Source organism: Mastomys coucha, unplaced genomic scaffold (assembly GCF_008632895.1).
Source record: "Mastomys coucha isolate ucsf_1 unplaced genomic scaffold, UCSF_Mcou_1 pScaffold7, whole genome shotgun sequence".
In the NCBI taxonomy this organism is placed as follows: Eukaryota; Metazoa; Chordata; class Mammalia; order Rodentia; family Muridae; genus Mastomys; species Mastomys coucha.
Window position 1 is genome coordinate 3,590,326 of NW_022196913.1, and position 10,649 is coordinate 3,600,974.

Consider the following 10,649-nt stretch of genomic DNA (forward strand, 5'->3'; position numbering starts at 1 on the left):
AGCCAGGCCACCTACTCCTGCGCTTTCTTGTGGGCGGGTGGTGAGGAGTGCCAGATGCTTCTAGGGGAGGCGAGGTCTTCAAGAGAAAGCCCAAAGCTTTATTTAGCTGATGTAGAACAATGTTCCCTAGCTTCTCATTTTCCACTTCCTCCTCCCCCTCCAGCACTCTGGGTGACGTCATGCTAAGGTTGGAGTCTCCTGTGAGCAGTTTTACCCTGTGTCCATTTGCATTATCAGCTCAGCTTTTCCTAACATCCTTTTGGAATATATTTATTGATATAACATTTGCTTTTGTGTTTTGTTATGATCTTTAAGGACAATTTTCTGCATATGTTTTATTTAGACTTTTAAAATTAGTATTTCATTTGTTAAAGTCCAGATTATAATACCTAGGAGTTTTTTCTTGTCTTTGTTTCATTTTAAAAAGTTAGCATAACATTTTTAGATCTAGCAATTTTTACATTTTTCTAAAGAATTTAGTTAATGTTTAGTTCTATTTATAAACAACTACAACTATTTTATTTTAAATTGAGTTTATAAATTTATTGTATCCAATTTCCTTTCAGCATATGAATACTTCACATTGGGAACAAATCTTGTGTGGTTATAAAATAACTGACATCTCCTGGGCAGCAGCTCTGCCTGCCCAGCCCCTGGGGCTCCTTGCTCCAGCCCTAGCTCTGCAAAAACAGAGCAAACCAAGATAACTTGTGCTGGGTCTTAATTTTCCTGATGTACCAATGCTATCTGTCTGTGCATTTAAAAATCAAAAGTTCAAATCAAGAACTCATTTATATATGTTAGATTGGTACAAAAAAGGCCAACTCTAGCCAGATCCTCTTAGATATTTTTAATATGTAGATAATAGAAAAAATAGATTCTTTAATTAAAAATCCAGCATCAGTCAGGTGCTGGCTTCCTTTAAACTTCTCTGTGTTTAAGTCTGGATCTTTAGGTGTTGAAGTGTGTTGATAAATGTGGGGCTGGAGGTGTAGTAGACATGCATTCTGGGGTTCTTGAGTTCTTAGCAGTGGCCCTCACTGAGCCTGTTGCTTGCTTGCTTGCTTGCTTGCTTGCTCACTTGCTCTGGGCTGGTGCCTTTTGAGGGTTTACAGAAAGCCCAGGCACCAGCCCACTCTTCTTTGTTGTTTCTTTCTGGCCTTTCTTTTTGAGGCAACCTGATAGAAATTTGTGTTATTTATTATTTGATAGAACCATGAATGATTTTCATTGTCATTATCTGTCAGTATTACTAATCCATAGATTATAGACGGGGAGACCTTGGCTTCAAAGTTAAATACTTGTCCAAGATCATGCAGCTGGTAAATGATAGGCAATTTGGCTGACTCCAGGAGTGACTCCAGAGCAGAGCTGTTTAGGATTCAGAAGTAGCGTTTGTTGCTGTGATCAGAGATTGCCTGAGCAGAAAGGGAAGCGCTCTTTGCCATTAATTGCCTTCGTATAAACACTTCTTCAACATTTAGTTCTTGGGCTTCATCCACTAGTTGTCTCTGAATACATGTGATGTAAGCTGTTAGTTTACACACTGTGCCTTAGGCATTACTACTCACACAAAGCCTTCTCAGCCTGCCCACAGGAGCCTCGAAGCCCTGGAACTGCTCACCTGTGTTTAGTGCCTGAACCAAATGCTTGTGTGTGCACCTGGCTAATCGCTGTTGGTGCTCGAGCACTCACTAGTGTGTGTCCTTCAGGTGCAGAGACCACATCTCAGCATCTTCAGTGCTGATGTGTCTGGCACATAGCAGGCAGGCGTTTGACATTCTTTTTGAGCTAGTAGAATCTATATACAAAAGGTTAGCACAAAACATACTTGAGGGTATCTAGTCATTCTTTATCATGTTTGTGCATGTCAGCCAGTTTCACTGTATGTTGGAAATTGTGTTCTTGCAGTCTGGAAGTAGGAGGAGGCTCACCAGAAGAGCTCAGGAGCACTTTCTAACTACATCTCTTAGTGGGTTCAAAGAATTGCTAATGCCTCTGAGGCAGTTCACCTCCACCCTGTAGTAGAGTGTGGTGTCCACTGGGTGGTGACAGAGACCTGAGTAAGAACAGAAATGGACAGGCCTGAGGAGATGGAAAAGGGAGCCTTTTACCTTCTTGGGAAGTTAGACAACTGATGGCATTTGGGAGCTTTTAAAGACAAAAATGCTAAACAAACAAACAAACAAAAGCAATAACCATTTTTGGTTTGTCCTAAATTGTATTGTTACCTTTCTCGTGTGTGGGGAGAGAAGGTTGTTAGGCTCCATGCCTGGAGATGGGTGAAGGGCCACTAATACAGTGTCCTCACACTGAGCTCTGCTAGTGCATGTCCAGAGCTCACCTGGGCTTTCAGCAAGAAGAAGGAAAAAGTACATTTCTGACGTGAAGCTGAGCAGAAACATCAGACGGTGCAAAAACACATTCCTCTGCTCACTGAGAAAGTCTCCATTTGGAAGCGGTGGGGGAGGGGGCAGCAACTGCTAACTGTAGAAATGCCCACATAATGCCGGAATGCGTAGTAAATGCTGACTGTAGAAATGCCCCACATAATGCCGGAATGCGTCTGTTTTTATGTGAATTGTGCTTGAGTCTTCTGATCATGGTTGCTTGGGAGGAATGAGATGTAGGACATCAGTGAACCCAAAGATCGCGCGCGCGCATGTGTGTGTGTATATATGTGTGTGTGTGTGTCTGTCTGTCTGTCTGTCTGTCTGTCTGTTCACAGATTTACTTAAATCTACTTTTGTGATAGAAAATACTTATTAGAACTTAAGAACATAACTGGTAGTGACATTTGTTGCTCCTATGGGATACACACAGTATTTCCTTGGCCCAGTAAAAGTTGCATACTTAATCTTCACTGAGAGAGAGGGGGAAAGACAGTGAGAGAGACAGAGACAGAGAGAATGAACATGAGCCACCATGTAGGTTTTTCCTCTTAATTTTATTATAAGAGAGGTCAGATTGCTTGACAAAGAAACTGTGGGTTTGGTCTGGCCACTGGAATTGAGAGACCTTTGAGACATCATTTGGAACCTGCTTCTGTGAAGGGAGCTTGTCTCATAGGCTTCCTGGGGCCTCCTCCGTCTCTTGCCTTCATGTAGCTCTGGTTTCCTTCCTTTCTGGTCCTCTCTATGCTACCTACCACACTTTAGTCCTCTTCTTCCATGGGCACTTTTGCTGAGACCATTACTAAATATAATTAACACATGCACTTTGTGGTGGCCCTGCTGAGATTCATGAGAGCAATACAATTGTAGTGTAACCCAACAGTCAGTCAGCGAGTATTTCTGGAAGATTTCTGCTGATGTCACTGTCACACACTATGTTTGGATGAGACTGACCCCTATAGGTGCATATGTTTGGATGCTTGGTTCCCAGTCAATGGAACTGTTTGAGAAGGATTAAGAGCTGTGGCCTTGGTGGAAGAAGTCTGTCACTTAGAGTAGGCTTTGAGGTTTCAAAAGTTCATGTCAGACCCAGTCACTGTCTCTCTGCCTGCTCTTTGCACCATGCTTATCTGGTTTCTACCACGATGATAATAAACCGACACTCTGAGACTGTAAGCAAATTCCCAACTAAATGCTTTCTCTTGTAAAAGTAGCTTTGGTGGTGGTGTCTCTTGACAGTAATAGAGAGTAATTAAGACACAAGCCGTGCCCTGCGCATCCCTTAGCCTGTCCCCATGCACAGCAGGAAGAGGAAGTGAGTGGATACTATTTGGAACTAGGGATGCAGAAGCACAGCTTTCTGGCTCAGACACCCAAAGGCCCCTCCCTTGTTGCGAAGCACTCTGGGCTAGCTTGCTTCACTGCTTTTAACATTTAGAGAAATTGATTTTTAAGCACTTATAATCTTAGGAGGTACTTTTCTTATATTCCTGTCTGCTGCCTCCTTATTGAAAAGTTTTACTGGAGCAAAAAGGCCATGTCCTCTAAAGGTTTTTGTGCATTTAATATATTGGCCATGTGCCTTTTGCACACAGTACCTAATGAGGGCTTGCCATTTAGAAGATAATTGGATATTATATAATTTTGTGGTGGCTCTCCTCTCCAGACTCTACTTTCTTAACTGTGAACTGTGGGTATTTTTACTCAGTGTCCCCTACTGTCAGTTTGGGCATGTGCCGTTGCTCTGAAGGAATACGAAAGGAGAAGCCACGGTGTGGAAATGCACCTGGGTTAGTGGGAAGAACTGTTCTGGGATATTTTAGATCAGGTACAGACATTGTGCCCACTGTACATGCTGGTCTCTTATTAATCCAATAAATGAAATCTGCTGAATTTTTCCTTTAATTCTTAAAAATATGTAACTTTTATTAATATTTAATTTTATGTGTATGGTTGTTTTATTTGCATGTATGTCTGTGCATCACATTCATGCAATGCCCACAGTGACCAGAGGAGGCATTGGATTGCCTGAAATTGCAGTTGCAGAGGTTGTAAACTGTCATATGGGTGCTGGGAGTCAAATGCGGTCCTCTGGAAGAACAGCCAGTGCTCTTAACTGCTGAGTTAAGAGTTAACTCCAGACTCATCTCCTTCAACCTTACACAATGCACAGGTGTATCTACCGAGCTGGAAAGATGGCTAAGCTGTTAAAAGACTAGACTCATACCAAATGTCAGATGAATCAGTTGGTTTTCCTTAGACATACTTCTTTACTTACTTAAAGATAAAATGTGAGGCAAAAACTTTTCTTGTTCTTTAAACTGAAAATAAACTTTTTTGCACCTGGCTAGAGTTTCAGCCTGAATCTTTCTCTTGCTTGCAGATGGACTTCATGTCAACGTGTGTCCAAAGCAAGTGTCTCACTGCCTCCCCTCAGTAGAGTGCAGGGAAAGCACAGGTGCTGGCCTCCGCTTTGGGTTGAGCTCTGCGTCTGCTCCATGCTAGCTGGGAACCCTTGAGCAACTTCATCTCTGCCTCAGTTTCCTCCCTTAGGCAATCATGAAGTCATGTGCCTGTTGTCAGTGTTGTGTTACATTGTTGACTGACACATAGGGATTACTTAATGAATGACAGCAATTGTGACTGTTGTCATTGTTGCTAATTGTTATCACAATTTAAATCTACACCACGATTTAAAGTAACCGCTGTGTTATACCTCAGATTATAATTCATCTGTTGAAAAGTTTCTAGAGTTTTCCAGTTAACTCAGTACAAACTACCCAGCCCTCTGTGTTGTGACTGGGTCAGTTTTCCAGCCTCCTCCTGGGGCCTGTCTGCCTTGTTAGAGAAAGGGTCTTGCTCTTAACGGCTTTCCTTCCTGCTCTGCGCCATCCCACTCCTGATCTTTAAATTATTTTTACTACTTTAATTTTCCTGTTTGTTTTGTTTTGTTTTGTTTGGATTGGATGGGAGTGGATTGGGTTGGAATGCTGGTGATGGGAACCAGGGCCTTTCTTCCACATGCTAAACAAGTGCTCTGCAACATCTGTTTATTGTCTGTGTCACGTAGGTTCAAAGATCAAACTTGGGTCCTTGGCAGCATTCTGGGCCCAGCACAACAAAACATTGAATCATTATTTTAAAATCCTGAAGAAATGGATCTGTAACTGTTCTATACCAACTAAAACTTCCTATAGAGAAACAAGCAGTGTGAGGATCCCAAGAGTAGTAAACACAGTGCCTCCATTCCTAGAAAAGAAAAGGAAAGGAAAGGAAATAGCAAGACCTTGGTAACTGGGGCCATGAGCAAATCCCATCTCCTGCTCACAGCGCCTCCTGCAGGTTACAGTCAGTGACCATCAGTTAGATATAGTGTTAACCTTATATTCAAGGGTCAAAATGTTGTTTTATAATAACAGTTTAAATATTTTTCAGTTTTTGCAAATGAAATGTTTAAAGTTTTCTTGGTAATCTGGTCATGTTATGATGGAGCATTTAAAATAGTTCTGCTAACTGGCCATTTTATTACACCTCCCTCCAACTGCTCACAATTCTGTTAGTTATTTAGAATATAAAAGTAAGTGGGCTGGAGAGATGGCTGCTTAGTGGACAGTTGTCCACTGCTTCGGACGGCCTGCCTCCACCCCAGTGCTCGCCTCCCAGCGACAGCCATCTGAAGCCTGCTCTAGGGCATCTGGTGTTGTGTCCAGAGTCCCAGGTATGCACATGGTACACACACACACACACACACACACACACATCTAGGGCATCTGGTGTTGTGTCCAGAGTCCCAGGTATGCACACGACACATACACACCAGCCAGACACATTCACAACTCTTTTTTTTTTAAGTAAATAAATTACCTAATGTGGTTTTCATCATTTTTAAATTTCTTTTTCTGTCTTTACATTTTTAAGTAGGGTGTTGTTAGGATGTCTGTTTTCAGTAGGAGAGTGTTTTTATCTTAAACAATAAGTTATACCATGGAAATACCCAAGATAATAACAGTCTGGGGAGGACTTGTGGACCAGAATTAGGAATCAAGTGACCTTCAACTTTGACAGATCTGCTTGAAGCTAAAAGCAAAGACCTTACTGATTTCAAAACTGTTTTAGTTGAGATGTTCAAAATGAAAGCAATGTAATGTTAAGTCTCAGCCACTGACCAACTCTGTTTACTGAGAGCATCACCTTTGCTTAGAAAGTATGTCACAATGTGTAAGAAAATACAAGAATTGGGTGTTAGGCAGTTGGTGGCCCTGGCCTGTGAGCTGTCCCCACCTGCACAGTGCCTGCTAGGCCTGAGGTTAGCTCTGCCTAAGTGTTCTTTCTGTACAACTCGCTTCCTGTTAGCACTAACATTTGGCAGTATGAAAGTGTGTATTTCCACACACAGAAGATAACCTATAGTTGTTCATATGTTTGTTGTCGTTCATTTTAGGGAAGGAGGATGAATACCCAAAGAAACCCTTGGGGCAGCTTCCGCCTGAGGCTAACTCTGCTTGTGTTAATCACCTGAGCAATGGACAGAGAAGTGTTGGCAGGCCCAGCCCCAAAACAAGCAACAGGAGAGAAGGCGGATCGCCTCACAAGAAGCATGAGCACTCTCCTGTCCATCAGAGCAGAAATGGCACACCAGAAAGAGCCAGGCAGTCACCACGGAAGTCTGTGGATGAGGGTAGTAAAAATCTGAAGCATGAGGCAGATTTTCAGAGAAAACCTTCATCGGGTGCACAGGACAGTTCCAGGCACTATAACCACGCAGCTGCTAACCAAAATAGCAATGCAATTTCAAACATCAGGAAGGAATTTGTGCCCAAATGGAGAAAACCATCAGATGCCTCTGCTATTGAAAGAACTGCTAAATATGCCATCGAAGGCAAAAGTCATTCAGCTCTTCCCGTCTCCATCCCAGGTTCTGCTGAGACCAGATTGTCAAACTCAAGGCAGAAGATGAAGGCTTTAGATGGGGGTGACGGGAAGCGGGGTTCTAACGCTTCCCAGTATGACAATGTGCCTGGGGGTGAGAATGAGCATGGTGCATCTGCAGAAGAGGGCCTGGAGGGGACTCACCCTCACAGTCCAAGGAAGCACCCTGAGCCAAGTCCCAGTCCGCCAAAAGTACCCAACAGGTTTACGTTTAAAGTGCAGCCACCCAGCCATGTACGATACCCATCCCAGCTAGAAGAGGAGGACCACAGAGCTGCTTCCCCACCTTCCTACAGCAACCCCCCTGTCTACCACGGAAGTTCTCCAAAACACATCCCTACTGTCCACAGTGGCTTTGTGTCCACACAAATCAGCCCTAGGCCTCAAATTAACCCTTCCAGGAGACCTTATGGTTCCTCTCATTCAGTTGACACTTCGCCAGAGAAAGCTTACAGCCGCCCAACTCCTGTTGTTCTGCCCTCTAGTCGAATTGAAGTCCTTCCCATTGACATCGGTGCCAGGGGTTACCACAATTCGGGGTCACCAAAGAATGGAAAGTTCATCCTTCCTCCAGTGGACTATTTGCCAGAGAACAGAAAATGGTCAGAAGTTAGTTACACATACAGACCGGAGATGCATGGTCAATCATGGACTCAGGATGCTAATCGTAGCCACTTAAGCAATTTACCAAAATATGCAGCCTTTCAGCACATACCGTTTCAGGACCATGGCCTTCCAGAAGTGTCTGTAGACAGTCCAGTGAGGTCTAAGACTTCACCAGCTGTGGAACATGCCAGTCTCTCTGGGTATCCTTATGCAGGGCCCTCACCTTCGGCACATCACTACAGAAATCGAGAGGGGCTTTCTGTTCAAGAATCAGTATTGCTGTGAGAGTGTGGCTGTATTCACTGACAAGAGAATAGAAACCATATGATGCCCACATTGCTATGTTTATAATTGCCAGAGCAGTATTTTTTATATTGTAAACAGCGTGCGCAGCTCAGTGTGTGTCAGTAAGAGAGCGTGGGAATGCTTCACCCTGTGCAGAGGCTGCTGAAGAAGAGTGAGTCAGCTGCATCCTGCCTGGGCCTCAGGAGAGGAACCTGGAAACACAGCAATAGATTAGGGTGCACACACAGTGGGGCTCTCCACGCTGTTCCCTTTGTATCTCCCCCAGCTCCGTTCTGTTCCGACTGCTGTTAAAACAGTAGACTACTGACTACTATAGAGCAGATACTCTGAGGGCCATCCTTTGCCTTTTAATAGATGAGGCAAGCACCTGTGCGTATAGATTTTGGTTTTTATAACTACCTTTAATCTAGATACATGGACTAACAGTGGTTTTTTACCCCTTATCTTTCTGCCCACCCTGCCCAGACATATTTTAACCTGGGTTCTAAACTGAAATTGACTAAAGATGAATCCAGCACTTCACACAATGTCATTCTCCTTCCGTTGCTGCCATTTTATCTCCTCCTGAAAGTTAAAGGCTTCAGAGAAAGGCTCACCACTCAATGGTGCCTGAATGCGGGTCAGTTACCCAGAGTGAGCGGCTGCACAGCGTTCACTGAGTCCCCTCATCTCCAGCTGACTCGGTGCTGCTGTGCCCTGGGCTCTGGTCTGGCCAGGTGCGAGGGCCCTAGGCAGCAGAAGGTTGCTTTTCGCAGATATTGAAAGGCAGCTTTAACCATAAGTGAGGCTGCTTCTCACTCTGCTTCCCATTCTCACAGGCCCCGGGGGTGGGGGGAGAGGGACACGTGCGGGCGGGGGGACCATTCACACAGGCTTTTTCTGGCACTCAGTCTTCACCGAGTACAGTGGATAGATACTGCTACACTTACTGGGCCATTACTTTATCCCGGCCAAAACTATCAGAAATACCCTAATGATTAATAAGTATCTAGAATTTTGATCTTTGTAAAAAAAAAAAAGGGAGGGGGAGGTAGTTTGTTTCATAGTTTTGGAATTTTTTTTCAGTGAAAAATAAGTGAAGTTCATGGTTTTTTAAAGAAGGTGATTATTCCTTTTATGCTATCACACACTACTGTTACCAAGACAAAGGGCTGGGTTCTCCAAGAGCGATGGCTGTATCTACATAGATACTTGTCCACCGATACGATACCCTCTTGTATCTGAATATCAGAAACTAGAAAGTCCAAGGTGATGCTCCCCCGCCACAGTGGGGACTTAAGCTTGTGAGGTACAAGAAAATGTCTTCATGAAAGTAACATTGTTTATCTAGCAAACGTGACAATATTTTTATGTATATGATGATTCTAATGTAAGTTAATTAAGTGCTAATGATGTTATTAAGTGTGGAAGCAAATGCAGTATATTAAAGGTGAACACCACACTGAAAAACTCCCTACTCCTGACAAAGTAACCAGGCTCTTGATTTAGATCATGTGGAAGGTGTGGATAAATGTATATAGACATGTAGCTGAGGATATTAATTTCAGTTCTTAAAGTATGACTGTGTGACTTGTAAGGAACCAAGCTGTACAGTTTAGTTCATGACGGCAGCCTCTATGCCTCTTCAGAAGGCATATACCATAGTGGTAAATAATGTAGATTATATATATATATATATGCAATATATATGGACACACACTATTTTCTTATGTCATCTATGGCATTTTTTTATCTGTATACTTTTTGATGTGATTGCTTTTAACATGCTAAAAGTACTCCATATATTTTGTTCTGTGTCTTCTGTGTGCAGCTTCCCCGTGGCAAGTGCTGCATCCTGTGGCTTGCAGGGCCCGGCAGGTCACTAGCAGCACTTACACAACGCTGCAGTTCTCTGCTTGCGTTTCCAGTGAGACTGTGTTTAGAGCCTCGTCACCTTTCCTTGGCCTAAGCTTTACTAATGGCAGTAAAGTCTTCCTGTCAATAAGATGTATCTCTGTAAGCTTCAAGTAGGAAATTTTCATTTAACATTATTTTGCCACTATACAATTTTATTTTAAATTTATTTTTAAATAAAAGAAATGATAAGAGAAGTAATATTGACAAAGTGATTCAAAATATAGAAAATGTTTGCTGAAGACATTCCAGGATGAGCAGCAGTCATGCTCCATAACTGCAAGCCCACGGTGGACTTGCCATGGCTAAGTCTTTTCTCGTGGTAGCTTTGCCACTACGTCAAAAGGAAACATTTGGGTGTGGTATTGTAAGCTTCTTAAGGAGAGTCCCGCCGATCTTTACCTAACTAGTGAATGTAAGGGTTTGGTTTTTTTTCTTTTGTTTGTTTGTTCATTTGTTTGTTTGTTTTGTTTTGAATTATCATGTCTCACCCAGACCACTTAAATTCTATCTTGGGTAGGA

The 10,649-nt window shown here is 43.0% G+C and overlaps 1 protein-coding gene across 4 annotated transcripts in view; it reads left to right on the plus strand.

Moving 5' to 3' along the window:
* The window catches only part of Usp6nl (USP6 N-terminal like), a 125,089-nt gene extending 114,761 nt beyond the window's left edge, over positions 1 to 10,328 (plus strand). For all 4 annotated transcript variants that reach the window (XM_031359350.1, XM_031359351.1, XM_031359349.1 and 1 more), the window contains one exon: positions 6,835 to 10,328. In XM_031359350.1, coding sequence (XP_031215210.1) covers positions 6,835 to 8,213 — 1,379 coding nt within the window. In that variant the 3' untranslated portion in view covers positions 8,214 to 10,328. The remainder of the gene's footprint in view (positions 1 to 6,834) is intronic.
* The last annotated feature ends 321 nt before the right edge of the window (positions 10,329 to 10,649 follow it).